We start from the raw sequence: 20,633 nt of genomic DNA, 5'->3' as shown, positions 1-20,633 counted from the left end.
CATCAGAAACCATAGGGGAAAAAAAACATCACACAAGGTGATGTCATTAAATGTCTTATTTTTATCAAGCAACATTCCAAAACACAAAGATATTCCTTACTGTCATGGTAGACCAAGAAAAGCAGAAAATTCTCACATATGAGAACCTGGAAGCATCAAATGTTTGGCATTTCTGTTTGAAAAATGACCTCAACAGTTAATGCTGTTATCAAAGTAGTGGCAGATTAATTTTCTTTCAAGTGATTAACCAACTAATCATTGTAGTATCAACCGAACCACACTACCATAAGGTTATGTGAGCTAACATTATAGTTTCACAGAGAAGCTGAACTGAATGTGTAATGATAATGATAAAAGTGATCCAAATATTCATGTGATTTACTTAAAGCGCTTCATAACTAAGGAATCTTCACTATTGTTTCCCATCTGATAGTATTAGCGGTTAGTGGTCAGTACTCAACTGTAGTGGTCGACTGATATGGGTTTTTCACTGGCTGATACTGAACGATGGCCGATATTTAATGCTGATATCAAAACAAAGAAAGGCCATGTATAATTGTATTCTACAGGAAAGTCGGGTGTATATGTACAGCAGGATGTGTGACTTTTTCACCATCTTTCCACAGCAGCCTCACTGACAAGGCTGCCTGCAGATGTGCCTGAAGACATTTTTTGTTTATCGGCTTCGTGAGCACAACAAACATCAGCAGATGCTGATTATCTCAAAATGTCTATCAGCACTCAGCTGCTTTCTCGCTACAACGTACAGGTCTACAAAGTGACATGCTCAGGCAGCTAACACTAGATTTGGTTCTCCTAACTGACACTCATCAGTCATGAGCACTCTTGGTGTCTTTGAACAGCAAAAACACACAACCCTTGCTTTGTTGTTTTATCAGTGTTTTGAACAATGAGGCTTGTGTGATGTTATACTGTGTTGAAATAGATGAACTAAATGTTCAGACTCCTTGTTGGTTGTTCTGACACATTTAGAATCATTACCGGATTTTCCATTATCACTTAACAGGCTGCTGTTAATATATATATATATACACACACAGCAATCAGCCATAACATTGTGAGCACTGACAGGTGAATAACACTGATTATCATGGCACCTGTCAGTGGGTGGGATATATTAGGAAGCAACTGAATATGTTTCAATGTTCCCAGCCTGCAGTGGTCAGCACCTATCAAAGTGTTCCAAGGAAGAGTCATAGGCATTATATATGTATATAAATTAATATCACAAACGTGCAACGACTAGTCGAATACTGGCTTTATTAAACAACTACTAGTCGACTAGGAAAATCATTGAGTCAGGGCCAACCCTATTTTAACCTATTAATCAATTATTTAAATATCTTCTCATGGACCAACGTGTTGAACAGATCGACCAGCTAACAGACCATCTGTCAGCTGCTTTGCTAACGGGGCAAAAATAGAAAACATGCCAACCAGCAGACTGAAGGCAGTGGGAAGGTGATTTGAGAAGCTGGAATCTGTCTGTGGTGATACAGAGCAGAACGACCAGCCGGCTGATTCTGGATGGGAAAACTAACATTTTCACATTACCGCCTGACTCACACATTCACACGGCGTGCACACACACACACACACACACACACACACACACCATGACTGAAAGCTTCCATTTTCACACGCCTGATCACCTCACCTCCTAACAGAAAAAACACACATTCACAGACACACATGAAAACACACACAATCTCTCATGAACACATCATTCACATCATTCTCTCTCTCCACACACACACACACACACACACACACACACACACACACACACACACACACACACACACACACACACACACACACACACACACACACACACACACACACACACACACACACACGGTGTGTTGACACAGGCTCAGCTCTCTGTGGACCATTAGCAGTCTGCATTACAGGCCGTTTTAAGGCTAATTACTAGAAAAACAAACATGCTAAACATTTTCTCTAGTGCCCGCTGCCAAGGACAATCTGAGGCCGAGTCCTGAAACAATTAGAGGACGAGGTGATACTGAGGCCTCGCCGGGGGTGGGGGGTTATGGAGGAAGGGGTGGAAGAGAAAAGCTACAAAAACTAAGTACCCTGCAGCAGATATTTTACAGTTACATCATGAATCTTCCAGCAGCGACAGCTGACACCATCATGGCAAACAGCAGAGGACAAAAAGGTTCAAAGAGTTTGTCTTCTTCAGTCTAAAATAACTGCAGGAAAGTTTTTTGTTTTTGCTGAGGTGGAAAAGTTGGTGTACTGATAAAAGCAAAATGGGACAGTGTACAAAGCAACAAACGGAGTGAATCAATCAAGACGTACATGAAGCATGTGACTTAAATGTGCACTGAAGCTTCCACTGAAGAGACAAAAGCATCAGATCTGTTTGGTGTGATGATAAGACTGTAATGTTCCTCCACTTAAAAACAGTAACCGTAGTTCCACCATGTGCCACTACTGTTTTCTGCTGGTTTGACTGGCACTCATTTAAATACATCGTCTTGTTGCACCCTCTTCCTCTGCAGTGGTTTAATAAAACCTGACTGGAGCATTACCGCCATCCACTGTTTATCCTGACAATCCAATTCCTAATAACTGCAAAACAGTAGTGGATGCAAACATGCATTCATTTGCAGATTTTCTTGATATTCAGTTAAAATCACAGTGGGGAATAGAATTACAGTACAATACAGTCGGATCCTGTTACTAAAGACTAAAGACAGTGCTATAGACAGTGTTATAGACAGTGCTATAGACAGTGTTATAGACAGTGCTATAGACAGTGCTATAGACAGTGTTATAGACAGTGCTATAGACAGTGTTATAGACAGTGCTATAGACAGTGTTATAGACAGTGTTATAGATGTTATAGATGTTATAGATGTTATAGATGCTTGCCAACCCGCATTAGCCAAAAAAGTCTTCTAGCTTCCACGCTGTGTGGTCAACTGCACATGCTCATTGGTGTTTCTACTGCTGGTCATTCTCATTGGGATTTACATTAAAATACATTTTCTCTGGTTTTACAAGTAGACTCCTATATATATATATATATATATATATATTATATAATCTATCTGTCCATGAGGACAAACTAGTAGCAAAGTTGAGTGGCGTCGTCATATCCAGTTCTCTTAATACACCCATATGTCCTCTGTATGTCGTGGGACTGATAATCAGCCCCCATATGACAGGAGCTGTTAAGTTCACATGAACATGGGTCATGCTGAAGACCACCGATCGTCCACAGAGCTGAAGAACACTCAAATAAACGGATCATTATTTTGTTAATGTTTGTCACCACAGCTGCCCTGTGGGGCTGCAGAAAGTTCTGTGCTTGTTTAAATATTTTTTATTTTTTTAAGTGCAAAAAAATAAATGAAGACACAAGAAACGTGATATCTGTGTCATGCAGCTCAAGACAGAGGCAGCAAACGATGACGTCCAATCCAAACAGGCCAAGCGATGGTAAAGTGTAGACAAGCTGTGAGCTGCAGAGGGACTGAGCTCTGAGAGGAAGTCCAGGCGAGCGGGATCGAGGTTTGAGACAGTCAGGGGGGCTGATTCTTGGGATGGATGACCAGAGAATGACTTCTCCTCCCCCAGGTTCCCCTCTGTCTTCCCTCCATTACTCGCCTCTACTTTCAGAGGTCAACAGTTGGAGCAGCTGTGGGAGGACATCTCATACAAACACTTTCATCCCATCGCTCACATGTGGACACACTTTTCTCAGCTCAGATGTAGTTTTTCTGAGCAGTTCGCCACCTGGGGGAGTTCAGGGGGAGTTTTTCACTGCCGCTTGAAGAGGTTTTTTGGGGATTTGATGGATAAAACACGAAAGGGACGGCTGGGACTCACATTAGAGATAAATTAGTGTGTTTCTGCAACAGCTGAACTCACAGAAAAATATGGATAAATATATAATGTCTGTTTTCTGTAAAGAGCTGACAGACTGAAGCTGAGGTAGCTCCACACCTAAGGGGGTTCAAGGGTAGTTTTCCTGCTGCTACCCGGGACTGATTAAATGACTCAAATCCAGATCTCCTCGTGGCAGCCACTTGATCATTACTACATATTTTTTTTATGAATCCATTAAAGGAACAACTTCATATGTCTTGTTTGTCTGACCAACAACCATGACAGCTGTCACCTCCTACGGTACGTTTTGAAAGTCACCGACAAAGATCAAAGTTGAATGTGATTAAACCGATCACAGCAATGAGGCAAAAAGTCAAAGTAACATCTTGTCTTTTCATTAAAAGATGTTTGCCACTGATCATGCCTAGGGGACCTTACAGTGCTCAAACTAATTACATTTAGTCAAAAAGGTCAAAAGTGCTGGTGTAGCTATCACAAGATATTTGGCAGAAATCCACCAAACACAGAACCAATTCCTACTAACTGATGAGGAAATCTTCTTAATACAGCAGCTGCAGCTAACCATTAATTTGACTAATTGTTTCAGCTCTATACAAGACTCAAAACAGTGATCTCATAACAAAACTACAAATGAAACCATCAACAGGACTGCAATAATAATAATAGAACCAATGTGAATGCAAACCCTGAACAGTTTTTTGTTAATGTTATAATTTCTGGTAGCCTAAATAAAGCTGTCAGTAACCTGTGTCATTCAATCGCTAAGTGTAGCTCTAAGATTAAGTCTGCCCCACACAGGGTTAAATAACTCTACACTATTATATCTGCTGTAACTGCAGTGTCTGAAGGGTCAGGATCAGTGTTTTCAGGCTGCTCCGTTGGGTTTTTAGAGCAATAAGCAAGAGATAACAAAACAGGAGCAGGGTTTAAGAATGTGGTCTGTTTGTCTGCGATAGAGGCCGCTGGTCTGGTCAAAAACACCACTTAATATAAAGATGAAAACTACAGATCCCACCGTCGGATTTGTTTAGTATTCTCTGACAACAACTAGGTAATATATAATTGATTATTGGCATAGTTAGTGCAAAAGTAAAACAAATGGTGGGTTGGCCCTCCCAGATTTTATGAGGTACTATTGGGCAGCAAATATTTGATTCGAAGGTATGGAGGTTTATTATTAATAATTGTTTTAGGTCTCTAATACGGCTACTGATGCTGCTAAATTTGTAATCCCTTTGTTTGCTGATTTCAGACGGAAGGACAGGTAGCCAGTAGCCTTTTACAGCAGTTTTAGGGGCGTCAGTTATGCCATGTTAAGAGCATTTGAATAGTCATTCTTTCTTCCAAGTCAGATTCAAAGATTTTCCATTTTAAATGTAAATTGCTTCTCTGGTTTGTTGATGTTTTCTGCAGTGTGGATTTTGCTCCAGTTGGGCTGAAAACCATCTAATGGGTCTAAATAAAAATCACTGTTATATTAAAAGGAAATCCCTTGTTTGCGTGGAATATGACCCTCATACTGGACCTTCAGGAATGACCAGTGGGAACCATCAGACAGTCTCCACTGAGACCAGTAATACTGAAATCCTCAGATGACATGTTACGTCGACAGTTTTATACAAACAGACTTACTGCATCATGAGAGGACAGTTTTAGTCTGAACGGCTCCAGAGGGAATTGATTCTCAATGCTTTTTGAGTTTATACAAAAATGTTTCTGATGTATCACTGAGCCTGGAAAACTGTGGAATACCAAAAGCTGGCATTGACTGCTTCTTCAGACTTGTGTACTTAAGCTTCAATCAGATATTTCCTGAGTTAGATCAGAATTTTGCTAAATTTAGATATCCTCTGATTCCATGCCAGTGCTCTCTTTGTCCCCGCATTTAAAATCTGTTTAACACAACTTCTGTTTCCTCATAAATATAAAACTGCCTTACTGCAAAGCTCCTCAGTGTTTTTGTTAAAGCTGGTCTTTAATAAGATGTAGAGTAAATTCTCGTTTTCGCCACCAGTCTCTCTGTTTCAAGGTCATTAAGCATGCAATAAAAACTATTTTGAATGCACAATGTTTCAAAACCACTTCCCAACAAAAAGACCGAGAATGTTTAAGTAAATATATATATAGTACCTACTCTACTGTATTTATTTAAGAAGTTACTACTTTTATAGAGCGGATAAACAATGAATCGTAAAACAATTTAGATTTTGTTCCAGTCATTTTGAAGTAAAAATGCCAAAACTTTGCTGGCTCCAGCTTCTCAATTGGGAATATTTGGTGTTTTTTATCGTCTGCTATGATAGTAAAGGAAAAAAATAATAATACTTAATTAATAACTACTTGAAGATGTCACAGTGGGCTTTGGTAAATTGGAATGGATATTTTTCATAATTTAAAAACTTTTAGTTTTGTTTCAGTGAGAACTTTCACCTCGTAACGCAACATTAAACATCTGTACTGTTGCTATGGTTACCTGCAGTTGAATACACCTTATATGATGATTAAGAGGAGCGGTTCAACTGTTGGTTCAAATATGTCTTTATGATATGCTGTTATTCTGTTAGGAGTCACCTGTCAGTATTTTCTGTGGCCCTAGTGTAAGAAGTTTGGCTTATTCTGTTAGACATCCAGACAGAATATGACAGCTGTAAGGCAGACTGGCAGCTTCAGCTCACATCAGGACTTTCTCTCAGGGGTTTCTGGTTTGGTAAACTGGACTCTCGTACTGATGCTCATGTTACTGTTGGATTTACAGATATAAATATGTCATTAATTATGTGCTTTCTTTATGGCCTATAAAAATGACCAAGTTTAGTTATCTCTCCCACTACAACCAGCTTTTAAAAACCCAAATTTAGTTTCCTGGCCTTCCACTTGGACTTTAAAAATACCAAATTTAGCTCCTCGGTTCAGAACTTTAATCTCTTTGTCCCAATATTTTTGCTTTGAAAAGACCAACTTAAGCTCCTTGTCCCAATATTTTGAATTTAAAAAGAACGAGGCTAACTCTCTGATCTAATACCTCAGTGCTGTCTGGATATTAATTCTCACTCTGCCTCTCCGGCACCTCCTGGGTTGAAAAGCACATTATTCCTTGGACAAGAATTTTTATGATCCAACTTGAACTAAACAGCACGCCATGCGAGGCGCTGAGAGGAGAGAATAAATAGGCGAGGAGAGGCCGAGAAAAACCAAACAATCGCCGGCTTTGAAAACCGCAGAGCGCCAAGACGGATGGTCGTGTAAACACAGGCCTGATATTTTATAAAAAGCGAGAGTGTGACATCTGAATAGTTAGCGGCTGGCTAGCTTATTGCTCAACGCAATCCCAGGGATGATTAATAGGTGGGGGGTGACACTCAGCACCGAACCCCCTTAGAGCTGCATAAATCACACTGTGTTTTCTTTACAATGATGTGGCACTTAGAGCGGGGGGTGAGATGGAGAGAGCAAAAAGAAAAGAAAGGAAAAGACAGGAAGAAGAACGACAATGACAGACTGGAAAACAAAGGAGGGAGGACAAGGGAGTTATGTACTGAAAGAAATCAAGAAAAGAGAAAAGAAAAAAGGGATGAAGACTGAGACAGAGGATTAGACAGTAAGAAAAGGACTGCTTAAAGAAAGATCTTAAAAAAAGTGGGTAAAAAAAAGGTGAAAAACTGACAGAGAAAGGTAAAGAAAGAAAGGAAGAGAGTCAAAGAAGAGAGAAAATGAGGAAGAGGAAGAAAAAAAGTGGTTGAGAACTTAAAGAGTGATGGGACAGAGGAAAGGAGCAAATGTCAAGCAAGAAGAGAGAAAAATGAAGGAGAGGAGAAGTGACTGAAGGGAGAGGGAGATAGGGGAGGAATGGAAGAGGAAGTGATCGATGCAAAAAGAAAAGAGAGGGAGAGAGAGAAAGAGAAGAAAAAATGTCTGTCCAGTTTTCCAGCTGGTTAATGTCAGTAACAGTTATTAGTTTGTCAGATAAGGTCTGTGCGTGTGTGTGCCTGTTTACATTAGTCTTAGGCTGACTTAAGCCCCACTTAGTGCTGTGTGTGTATGTGTGTGTGTGTGTGTCTGTGTGCGTGCGTGTGTGTTGTTAAGAACTGATGGCTCTCACACATTTCATTGTCTACTTCACCTCAGCTAAATATTTGGCTCTAGTGTAAAAACACACCTCTCTCTCTCCATCGCTCTTTTCTTTTTCCTTTCCTTTTTTTAACTTTTTCCTTTACACACACACACACACACACACACACACACACACACACACACCCCCCACCCACACCCACACACACACACACACACACACACACACACACACACACAGTCCTCGACTCCCATATGCAAGCACACACACACACACACACACAGGGTTTTACCGTAGGGCCCTTGAGGGTCCGTTTGAACGTCAAAATAGGATGACATGTGTTTCCACAACAGCCTCATAGAAGGGGATAGCCGTGTCATGCTGTGCCGAGCCGAGCTGCTATGGTCCTGCTTGGTATCAGGGACCGCCGCTGCCAACCCGTAACTCCCCTCAGCTGTCTCCCTGTGTTCACTCTGGTGTTTTTGTTTGTAATTCCAGATATTAGCCTTATTTAGAAAGTTACCGCTAATGCTAACCGTTAATTTCCTATGACTTCTTCACAATCAAAGTGGTGATCTGACCAGATGCTTTTATTGTGAAGAAGTCATAAGAAATTAAATGTTTGTCACCAGGTTAGCGGAGCTTCATTAGCGATGCTATTCTTCAATAAAAACAGGTCTAATCAAACAGATATGGACTTTTAAATTTAGCACAATTTGCTGCCAATATTTCTGTACTTGGAAATATTTTTTAATATAGTTTGCTGTTTTCTTTCACGGCTAAATGGAACCAAAGTCCGCACAGCCTCACTGATCACATACTGACTGTACTTGTGTACTCATGTATTTGTCGATGCTCCCGCAGCCATGGTGTGATGTCAGCTGACGAATGACGGCCGGGCTGAGCTCAGTTTCCTCTGCTTGCTGTGTGTCTTTAAACAGAGCTGTTAAATGTCCTAACACTGTCAGCTCGTCTCCAGCAGCAGATTAAAAAGCTGCAGCGTCTGAACCCGCCAGACGTCCCAACACAGAAAAACTACTATTATCTGCTGTGAAATATGGCCGCTGTCAGGACAGAGAGGCCCGAGCTCGTCTTTATTTGGGTGGTAAAGTTTGTCTCAAAGGTGCGTCTTTTGTTTCAGTTTTGTTTGTTGTTGTTTTTTTTACCTCAGGTGGAGTTGTCGTGATCCCAAAGATTTTGTCCCTTGCTTTGACTTGGCTGACATGATTAATCGAGTAGTCGAACAAATTAATTTTCAACCATTTTGATGTGATTAAATTTACTGGTTCCAGCTTGGTGGAAAGCTGCATATCTTTTGGGGGTTTTGAACATTTGGAGATTGCTTTTGTTTTGATATTTTTTAGAACAAACAATTGATTAATCAGGAAAAAAAATCAACTTTAATTGATAATGGGAAAAATCATTAGTTGCTGTCCTAGCTCTGTTTAGCATCTCCACTGTTATGACGTTTCAGTTGTTTTAGTTTCTATGCTCATTTTCAAAATAATTTCCTTCTAATGGCCTCTTGGATCCACATACTTCGGACTAAGAATGACTATTTATGTTTGATTGGTTAAAACATGCAAAACTACCAGATCTGTTAAAGATGTAAAACAGACCTCACAGACTCCAATTTATAGGTCTCTTAAAAGCTAACGCTCTGAAATATAAAGGTTGTTTTCCAGTGAAACAGTACCTGTTTGAACCTGGCCAGCTCTTTTAAGGCTCGCCCCCACTGTTGCTTGTAGTGCAGCTTAGACTTGGTGGTGGACTCCAGCTTCCTCTCCAACTCCACCTTAATAATCACAGAAAAAAACATCAGTCACACACTCTGAAACAGTTATAGTTCTGGACATATTGGTGTTGTTAGTCTGCCACTATAGACTGACAAAAGGATTAAAAGCTTAAGACAACTTCAGTAGCTTGTCTTCACTTAGTAAGACTGAATGATTATAGCCAAAATTAAAATCACAATTACTATACTGAAAACACAATCATCCATCTTCATCACAGGGGAAAAAACTGTTTTATTGCACACAAACATTTGAAATGTATAGAAACTGCATAACAAAAGTTATGTTTCTCACCAAATGCATGTGTCTGCCCTGTGCATTATATATATAATCCTTTCAAAGATTAGATTTTAAATCCTGTACTGTTTCCATCCATGATTACTAGCTTGCAGTCTTCTTGTTCCCTGCCTTTGTTGGCACATTCCTACATTTCTTAGTGCTGTTAGTCAGTGCAATAGTCTGAAACCCTTGGCAGGACTCTATATCACGTCCCCCACGTGTGTGTGTGTGTGTGTGTGTGTGTGTGTGTGTGTGTGTGTGTGTGTGTGTGTGTGTAGGCATGAATCATAAATAAACAGCTCCACGGCCGTACTAAAAGTCATAACTTCCACAGGATACCTTCAAATGTAAATTTTAATAAAATTAGAACCAAAAAAGCTACATTTACATACAGTATACGGTATAACTGCAACTAATCTCAAACTTTCATCACTTGTTCTTTGTTATGTTGGTTTACTACATTGTAAGGGACAAGTTACTGTCTAAACACCTCCTTTAGTAGATTTTCCTGTAAGAGTAACTGTGATTCCAAGTGTCTGACATAGTACGTACCAATTACCTTGCAGTAATGATATGGAATTGTTACCTTTTCTAGAGTCAGTAGGTTTATCTCTGACTGCAGTCTGAACTCAGGTCTGATGTTTTGTTGTTCTCTGTAGAGCTGGAACTCTTTCTCCAGCTGTTTGTACCGAGACTCCCCGTCTGCAATCTGAAGAGTAAAAGAAGTTCATTTAAGGTAAACTTGAACATTTAGAAACACTTTCACACAAACAGGAGTACTCTCTCTGTACCTGCTGCAGCAGTCGGGCTCTCTCTTCTTCCATCAGTCGGACTTTGTCTTTATCCAGCGCCATCCTGTGGTCACACTCCTGCTGCAGCCTCCTGCCGCTCTCCTGCAGCTCCCTCTGGGTCAGATCGTGCTCGGCCCGCAGCTCCCTCTGTAGTCTCTGAGTCTGAACACGCAAGAAGAGTCACTGTCAGAAAGAGTTGCTGTAAAAATGAACTTAAAACACTTTTGAACTGCGCAGCATACTTTGATAATATTGTTATTCTAAGTGTCCAATAAATACACTTATGTGAGTAAAGTCGCCTTGAAGTCCCCCTCCACTTAAAAATCTGTTTTTCTTCTTGTCCCTACAGTTGGCTGTTTGACCTTCACTGTGCAGAATGATGTATGATGAGTTTGACACTAGAAGGATGTTTTCACATTCATCTGCTGAAAGTGGAAAGTTTCTCTGTGCTCACTGAAAGTATGATTGGAGCAGGGTAAAAAATTAAAGCTGCAAGCAGCGTTAGGCAGGACCTTGCACTCCATGTAACTCGGGGTGTGCTGCGGCCGCGTCACATGCCGTCGCAACACTTGCGGACCACAACATGAAACTTTCACGTAAATCAGCTGAAAATCGCCACGCAGCGCTTACTTCCTGTTGCCAGTAGGTGGCGCAATCACTATGTCTGAATATTGTCATGTAGACGTGTTCAAGGCGGGACTGTACACTGAAGATATGAGTACTATCTGTTTGATGGCCAATCGGTGGAATTGGACACGTCGTCACGGGCACGCAGTTAAACCTACAGTCACAAATAGCACAACTTTTGATCAGCAATGTTTTTTAACTGTACTAACCAATTTTGACATTAATCCGATAAATTCCCTAGTAGGAGTTTGTTGAACTACAATGCAAAAAACCTTTAAAAATCACTGCAAAATGGTGGAAATGACATCAATGCTTGACATACAATTCAACCTGGCTAAATCTGACAGCACGCCACGGACACGCCCTTCAATGTACGTGCACAAATAGCACAAACTTTTAATTAGCAACATACTTTGACTGTAATGACCAATTTTGAAGCAGATCCGATAAATTCCCTAAGAGGAGTTCTTTCAAATACAATGTGAAAAGTTCGCCAAAAGTGAAAATCTTAATCAAAATGGCAGATTTCCCATGGGGTTTGGGGTATGTCCAAGAGGCTTTGTTGTACGTCTTGGCATGTTACATGTGCCTACCGAGATTCGTACACATCAGTGAAACGTTGCGCCGGGGCTGCTTTTTTTTATCCTGTAGGGGGCGTTACAAACACAAGAAACACGATTTTGGGTATGTGACCTTCAGGCACCAGTCTACACATGCCCTGTGAATATTCATATTCATAACTATTACGGTCTCCGCACAGTGATTTCCCATGCCACCAGAGCGTGATTTTTTTCCCTTTTTGAGTGAGCCTCAGGGAGCCATGGGCAAGCATCCTACCAAGTCTCATTTAAATCACACGTGCCGTTGCAGAGATATAAACTTTTTAATTTTAAAGAGCGCCACCTAGTGGTGATGGCCTGAAATTGTGCACATTGCCTAAGGAACACATGGGGAACTATGGACCCAAGCTTGGTGTCAATAGGACATACCAATGTGGAGAAATGGTCCACTTCTTTTTTTGACGAAAAATCTACAGGAAGTGTTAATTTTATAGCGTGCTTTTTTTTAATTTCAAAAATGTTAAAATTACGTTTTTTGCCAGGGCGGTCCCCAGGTGCTAGGAGAAAAATTTCGTGCGAATCGGACATAGGGTGTAGGAGAAACACGAAAAAGTAGTTTAAGGACATTTCGCGCTCTAATGAAAAAGAATCATAGGCGGAAGTGGACGGGGCCTATATGGGGAGATTCAGCTCCATTCACTGAACGCGAATGTGCGACAAACTATGCAGGAGTTATTAAGTAACCAAAAAGTACAAATACTTTTCTCAATAGTAGCGCCACCTAGTGGCCGACCCAAAAGCAACGCATAGAATATCAAATTTTTCACCAGGCCTGACGACTTTGCCAAATAAAATTGAGTTTTCGTATATATTCAGGGGGGCAAAATCGCAGTCAAAGGCGCTAAAAATAATAGGTAAGAATAAGAAACGAAGCAAAAACAATAGGGACCTCCAGCGGTCGCTGGCTCAGTCCCTAATTATAGATGTCATAAAATTGAAAAACACTGTCTTGCTTGCTGCTGGTTCATTTCACATGTATTTAATTAGTGTTAACACAATTTGTTGATTAATCACTTACTTAAAATGTTTGTTAATGTTCAGAATTATTTCCATAAATCATCTCAACATTGCAAATAACTATGGAACAAGACACTAAACAGACACTCCATATAATAATCTGTATGAAAGTCATTCATTTATAAACACGTGTCAGGTGTCAGAGGTGAGTCTGACCTCCAGCTCAGCCTCCACTAGGTGTTTTTCCCTTTTCTCCAGATCAGATAGAGTCTTCTGAAGCTGCTCCTCCAAAACGTTATACTCCACCTCCTACACCCAGACAGAGATTTGGGGATAGGACAAGAGGAAAACATGGGCATTATTTGAAAAACAGTTTTTCCCTCATTAAATTTTGATTTAGGTGTCCCACAGGAAATCTTTCAGTATTTACTGTAATGTGTAAACATTGTGTCTATTTGCATAGGTAGGTGTGAACTCACCTTCTTTTTAACCAGAGCTTCTCTTTCTCTGTCTCTTCTCCTCCACTCCTCTGCCAGAGCCTGCATGTGGCTCAACTCCTTCTTCCTCAACTTAAACAAACAATATTTTTGAATGCTTTAATTGTGTTCATATTTATCCCAGCTGACCATGTGACAAAGTAGTCGAACACCTGTTTTATATTAAGTTAAATGAAATGGGCAAATGTTTATAGTAAAAAAACTAGTGCACTTTTATGACTCAACATCATGAGCTACCAATCAATCTACATGTGACAGATGATTTATATTTATCTATGGAAAAAATAGCATCTTTGTATTCATTTTATGTATTAGCATTGCTTGATATAAGGACTTTCATATTAATATAATTTTGTATCTAGTCTTATTTATTTGATTTTTCAGTTACTTAGAGTCCTGTGTTTACCTGATCATCAAAAAGGTCTTCCTGCTCCTCCTTCCACAGCTCCAGCTCCAGGGCCGTGCGGTACTCCAGGGTGTCTCTGGGGGCGGTTGGAGCTGTAGGGCCCAGCGGGGCAGGGTTCAGGCTAGGAGCAGCAGGTCTGGGTGCTGCAGGGTGGGAGGATGGCTTTGTGGGGACCGCAGGTTCGTTCTGATGTCATACAAAAATAGAAACAGGGAAAATATTAGTAGGAAACTCAATACAGAGGTCTATAATGCATATTTTAACTGTGTGAAAATCTTAGTAAAGGCTTTGGCAGCTTTAAGAAATGTGTGACTGTGACCAGAAATAAAAGTCATCTTACATGAGTGATTATCAGTCATACATAGAGAAGAAAGCTTTTTGAAGGCCTAAGGGACAAACCTTTAACCAAACCTAAACCAACCATCAACTGAATGATTATGATCACTGTTCAGTTTGAAAAAAGTCTGATAAAAAAAATTATTAACCATCATTTAATTTTAAAAAGGAAAAAACATGAGTAGTAGAGCATAAAAAAAACAAAACAATTCCAGACACTCAGGTGGATGGTTTAAAATGCACACTTGCCTTCCTCAGTGTCTGAACCCAAAACACTGTATGTGCTTTGTTCTTTATCACAAAGTCTGAAGATACTGCTATTCATCTGACCTCAACCAATATATGTGCACACACACACACACACACACACACACACACACACACACACACACACACACACACACACACACACACACACACACACACACACACACACACACACACACACACACACACACACCTGTCTCACCTGCAAAGAGTCGGACACAATGACTTCTCTGGCTTTAACCAATCCCAGATCCTCCAGAGTTGCCACATAGCTTAACTCTGCCACCTTTTCACTGGGACTGATGGAAGGAAACACAGTTGTTTAACAGTGGTTAACAGGCATCATATGAACAGTCTGTCAGTGCTGTTGCCTACCGATGTGTTTTGACCACGGGGATCCGGTCCTGGTGAGACTGTCTCCAGCTCTGCTCCCCTGTTGATGCCAGTAACTTGCTCCTCTCAGAGCTCAGCAGGTGAGACAGCTGGATGGAGGCTCTTCCTATCAGCTGGTCTCTGCTGGTGGAGTCCCTGTGCCAAACCTCCACTACCAGAGGAACTCTACAACATACACAGATATACACAGTCAGTTCAAACACATTACATCACATTGCAGGGGCAAAAACAATGTCCACACACAGTCCTACTGCACCACCTGCTGGACAAAAGTGATAAACACACCTTTCTTTCCACCACGGTGGAAAATTGTCTTTGGCCCATCAGTTAACATCCCATTAAAAACAATGTAACATAGAAAATGAGTCTACTTTGCTGTAAAGGTAACATACATTGCCTTGATAATAGATTGAATTCCAGAGCAGATCAGAACTACTTCTTTACATTTTTCTTGATATTTTCTTTGGTAATCCTTTATGTAAGTAGATATTATAATCTGTCGAACACAAAGACCATTAAAGTGACATATTCAGTAGTGGCAAGTAACTAAGTACCTTTAGTAAAGTACTAGAGTACTCAGCTCAAACAAGTATCCAGTAAAAAATAGTACCAGTGTACTTCTTACAAGTATCAAACTAGTAAAATGTGCCAATATCTGTACTATAAATATAGCAACTATCAATATAGCTGCGGTGGATCAATCTCCGGGAGCTGGTCTGCACGCCTGTGGTAACAGCACATCTGCATTGATGACAAATACTTCTTTGCTGTTACTGCCTACTGCTGGTATACGTTTGCAGGTTACATATTCTTCTCATTTAGCGGGAAGCATCCTCAACCTTTTTAACTGTGAAGGCCAACTGTTCACTTTTTAAAATCATGTGTGGACACCACTATCTAAACTCACCTGAAGAGCCAATCTCCAGAGCTATGACTCGCCAGGTAAACATAAACTTGATATTTAAAGTACAAGTTTCAACTTTATTTCTACTAATAAACAGTCTGTTAAAAACATACAGATAAATCTGATAAAACATAGATCAAAGCAAAAACAGTGCACTGTGTGCATATGTGTATACAATTTAAGGATTAAGTATGTCCAGGAACAAGATTTTGTTTACCTGAGGAAGGTGTCCTGTAGTTGCTGTGGTAGAGCTGCAAAGTCAAAGGCGCAGTAGGACTGAGGCAGAGAGGCCTCCATGTTCCTCTGCAGCTCCACAGGAGGGTTGGTCATGATAGGAGCTGGACTGCCGAAGAACTGATAAGAATATCTGAAATACAACAAACATACACCATAATTAAATAATAGAATACAATTTAGACCACTGTACTGCACTGAATGGTTGGGCACTTGGCTCTTTTAGGGGCTAAAATGCAAAGTTTCAATATACATTTTCTTAACAGCCATTTGTAAGAAGGTGTTGCCTTTCATTTTCATCTGTTATGACAATACTTCACTAGACATGAAAATAAAGGTGAATATACTAACTAAGCTATTTATTGTAACTGTGACACTGTGTTTTTGTGTCTTTACAGTGAAGCTTGTGAGTAAAATGGTATCTTAACGACCTTGTGGAGAAAGGTGAGATTAACATTTCCAGACTAACTGCCCATATATGTGGACAAACCTCACATGCATAAAGTATGACTTTTATTTTTTTCCATGAAACATTCAGTGACTGCTTGTAGTTGTGACTCAGTTAAAAAGCAGATGAAGTCTTTCACCTGAGCGTAGCAGCGATGGGGTGGGTCAGGCTGAGGCTTCCCAGGCTGTGGAGGTCCAGAGAGAAACAGTAGTGATGGGCGGAGGAGGGGATGGACACTTTAGGAGCAGACACACTGACAGATGATGCTCCACCCTCTGCTGTAGCTTCAGTCTGTGTGTGCAGCTGCACAGGAACCTCCAAATCTGCAGCTGGACACATGAACAAACACAATGTTTCTTCTCTTGGTCATCCAGTTTGACTTTTAACTGTCACACTTCTTGTGGGAAAATGACATCTCACCTGCCAGTCCTGCCTGCTCTTTGCCTTGTTGAAACTCCTCCAGCAGACTCTCTGCTTCACTCTCTGTATGAGAGGAAGGAGGAGGAAGGGGAGGACCAGGAGGAGAAGAGTCAGGAGGTTTTCGGATGGGAGAGGAGCTTCGAGGTCTCTGTTCAGCAGTACGAACAGAGGGAGGGACAGAAGGAGGAGCAGGGTTGGAGTGTGTCTGAGCTCCACTTCCTTTATTCCCTAAAGACTGGAGAGAGGACAGAAGGCCATGTGACTGTCAGTCTAAAATGATGCTGAGTAAAGTCTGCTGCTCTCACCACACGACAGTTTATATCCCAGACTGATGTCATATTGAAGTGAGCGTGCATAAACTACATAACTGATCTTAAACTAGATATTTTGTTCCCAACATTATTCCATTTGGAGATCTGTGACTGATGATCGCTTTATTGAGAGAAAACATACGAGTAGATCCCTGATAGATATGAGAAAAATATGAAAACATTAGCTGTCAGCTATTATCTGTTTTATGTCTTCTTTGTTTACAAAGCCTCGGAAAGGTTAATAATGACATAATGTCCTGGTGTTGCACAAGTGAACCCAATCTCACTTGCACACACACACACGCACACACACACTAATTTCATGTGTGTGCATTGACAAGTATTCATGTCCAGGTTTGATAATCCTCATTTATGTATGTCTATTCAATTAGCTGTGATGTAGTGTAAAAACACCCCAAACCATCACTAATATAATACCAGTTACTGGTGATTGATTATATAGAGACAGAAATGAAAAAATCCAGTATAGATGAGGCAGAAAGAACCTCTTCTTCACACAAAAGAGCAAAAAAATAGACCAGAATCCAGTGCAACCACAAAACTGGGCTCTTTTCTTTCTGCACTATTGCTATTATAACTATTATCACAACAAGTCCAAGGATGTTCTTTTCTCTGAGGTTTGTCAAATTATTAAATAACATATGTATATCTAGCTTTACCAGAGGTAGACAACACAAAGTGAGCAGAAATAGGGCAATGTAATACTGTGTTTAATGACCACATTTAATCACAAACACAACACTTTGAATACTTTCAATTTAAAAACATTTCCTAGGTGAGTGTACCTGTGGTGCAACCTCCTCCCTCCTCAGGGTAACAGCCACTCCTACAGTCGGCTGCAAGTCGGCGGGCAGAGCCGGCAGCGTCTGTTTGACGCGTTTTGGAGGTTGGAGTACAAATGCTCCCTCCACCGTTGCTGCCTTGTTTTCCAGATCCACAGAAACAGCAGACAGAGCTGAGAGAGAAACATCTGTGCTGCCCAGAGAGTGATTCCCACAGCACAGGTGAATCTGAGGAGGACAGGCAGAAACATATGATGATACATAGCCAGGTGGTAACAGGTAGAAATGTGCTGCTCATCACACACTTTGAGTCTCACCTGTAAACTGGGCTGCTGAGACAGGAAGGCCTGGAGGATCTGTTTGCTGCTGCGGATGCGCACAGAGGCACGCTCCGGCTCAAAGTCAGGGCTCAGCAGGTTGTGGAAAGGCTCACTTGTGATGTCGTTCCCCAGTAAAGAGTAGTAGAAGAAGAACTTTGACCCCTCCGCTGAGAGTTTCTTAGTGCTGGGGATCAACTACGGAAAACAACAAGAAAGCACTCAATAACAATTCACTAAATTTAAATTTGGACTCAAAATATTACTGTCTCAATTCCATTCAGCAAAAAGTGCTGAAAAATGTACTTTACATGACCATTTTAGATTTATTTTGGGTTTAATCAAAGTTAAATAATATAAAATATAATGTAAAGAAGCTAGAGATTTTTGCCAGATCCTCAGCTGCACATATTAAGCTGCGTTTTTGATTAATATATAGACTATGCCATATATTTGATTAGTCAAGCATTTACACTCTTTAAAATGTCAAAAAAAAAGTCAAATAGCTTTCACAATTTTCCTGTCATGAATCTAAATCAAAACTGGGTTTCTGCAGGTTTCAGTGTTGCATACTGGCAAAAAAGTGTTGTTTTTTTACTCCATGGTCGATACAGATTTAAAAAAAAAAAAGAAAAATAATTTAAAAAAAAGTAACTTTTGAACTACATCCTAAATATACACTCTTTTTTAATTTGGCTTTCCAAATTAAATAAAGACAAACAATACCATTGTTTATAAATTCATCACATTTTAAATTAAGCGCTATCTATTGAAAACTATATACTACCTAACTGCCTTGAGAAAGAACAGGTTAGTGTGACAAAAGAAATTGGTTTAATTTGGTCGCTACGACAGAGTCTGCGTCTTCAGTGTCTTCTTATGACTCTCTGGGCGACAGACTGTCCTTATTGAAGCAGTTGAAGCAATAATGTTTAAACGACAGTTTCCACCTGAGATGTTCTTACATTGTCACATTATCATCAGTTTGTGAATTTCAACTTCTGATTAACTGTTGTAATTTTATTTTTTCAGCTTCAGTTAGTGTTTGTTTAACACTTCCCAGGCTGCCTCAAGACAGCCCTAAATAACAGGTCTGATATTGTCAGCTGGATTTATTAGTATGTGTGTGTAAGTCAAAAAGCAACAATGATGGTGACAGTGAGAACAAATGAGTTTCCAGCCTAGAAAAGGTGAGTGTTTATCTACTTTATTTTATCAAACTTTATTCCAGATGTGGCAACTTTATTTGAAGAAAAAACAAGACTGCACTACTTGGTAACTCAGCTCAGGTTGGTTATCAATGAGAGGTCAGAGGCAGAGTACTGTCCTTACCTGTTCTAATTTGGTAGCAAAGGCCACAGTGACGGACAGGATGAACATGTCAGAGCAGTGATCTGCAGGTCCGACTTGATGGTAACCCTGGTCTGGGATCAGTGTGGCATCCAGGTTGTCTGGAAGCAAGTCAGTCACTGCAGGAGAACCTACAGCAGCAGAAAAGCACAAGAGTTACAACAACAGAGGGACAGGGGATAGGAGAACAGAAGACAATAAAAAGGTAATGTGAAACAGAATTAAGTCCAGTGAGCAGAGGAGGTGAACCTGCTGAGCCTATACACAACCACAAGAAACACTGATGAACACAATGAATGTTTAAACAGTTTGGAAACCTGGTAACAGCTGTAGCATTGCAGACATGTCAGATGTTTTACAGGATTTAACTCTAACAGGGGCACAGATAGCAGAGTACACAGCACATACGCTGTTTCTGATATTAAGCGCATACTCTATGCTACAGTGTGGGATGTTAACACGTCACATGCTAGCTAATAAATGGACCGGACACTTTAGCAGAGATATTACTTTTAAATTACTCATAGCACAGAACTATTATTACAACAAATCTTGACAGATTCACAAATAGTTGCATGGGCTATCAATCATGTTTTACTGTAACAGTAAAAAGTGACTTGAAAGCATCCACCGATGTGGCTAGAGGCTAAAGATGTTAAATTGTTTGTCCTGAATCTATCGTATCTCAGAATATCAGGTCCGACACAGCACTGACAGCTTACCAGAGAAACAGAGCGGACCGACTGCCAGCAAAAAGGTTTGTCACAAAGTTGTTAGTTTTAGACTTTAAAGATGGTTTTTAGTCACACACATTACTGCTGAACATGTTATTTTCCAGCATCACACTGATTCACAGTCATATAAACATTGAACAGCCTGGGGCACAGAGCATTTATTCACGTCCTTGT

General features: G+C 40.4%; 1 protein-coding gene across 6 annotated transcripts in view; it reads right to left on the bottom strand.

Moving 5' to 3' along the window:
• The window catches only part of LOC127375705 (centrosomal protein of 120 kDa), a 32,780-nt gene that overhangs the window by 9,195 nt on the left and 2,952 nt on the right, over positions 1–20,633 (bottom strand). For all 6 annotated transcript variants that reach the window (XM_051421867.1, XM_051421868.1, XM_051421869.1 and 3 more), the window contains exons 5-18: positions 19,708–19,856; positions 18,376–18,573; positions 18,062–18,286; positions 16,945–17,179; positions 16,664–16,853; positions 16,060–16,209; positions 14,921–15,103; positions 14,748–14,844; positions 13,943–14,128; positions 13,519–13,608; positions 13,256–13,348; positions 10,836–10,997; positions 10,631–10,753; positions 9,669–9,767 (exon numbers count right to left, since the gene is read on the bottom strand). In XM_051421867.1, the coding sequence (XP_051277827.1) occupies positions 9,669–9,767; positions 10,631–10,753; positions 10,836–10,997; positions 13,256–13,348; positions 13,519–13,608; positions 13,943–14,128; positions 14,748–14,844; positions 14,921–15,103; positions 16,060–16,209; positions 16,664–16,853; positions 16,945–17,179; positions 18,062–18,286; positions 18,376–18,573; positions 19,708–19,856 (2,180 nt within the window). The remainder of the gene's footprint in view (positions 1–9,668; positions 9,768–10,630; positions 10,754–10,835; positions 10,998–13,255; positions 13,349–13,518; positions 13,609–13,942; positions 14,129–14,747; positions 14,845–14,920; positions 15,104–16,059; positions 16,210–16,663; positions 16,854–16,944; positions 17,180–18,061; positions 18,287–18,375; positions 18,574–19,707; positions 19,857–20,633) is intronic.

This window comes from Dicentrarchus labrax, unplaced genomic scaffold, assembly GCF_905237075.1.
Source record: "Dicentrarchus labrax unplaced genomic scaffold, dlabrax2021, whole genome shotgun sequence".
Classification (NCBI taxonomy): Eukaryota; Metazoa; Chordata; class Actinopteri; family Moronidae; genus Dicentrarchus; species Dicentrarchus labrax.
This window is presented reverse-complemented; position numbering and strand designations above follow the sequence as displayed.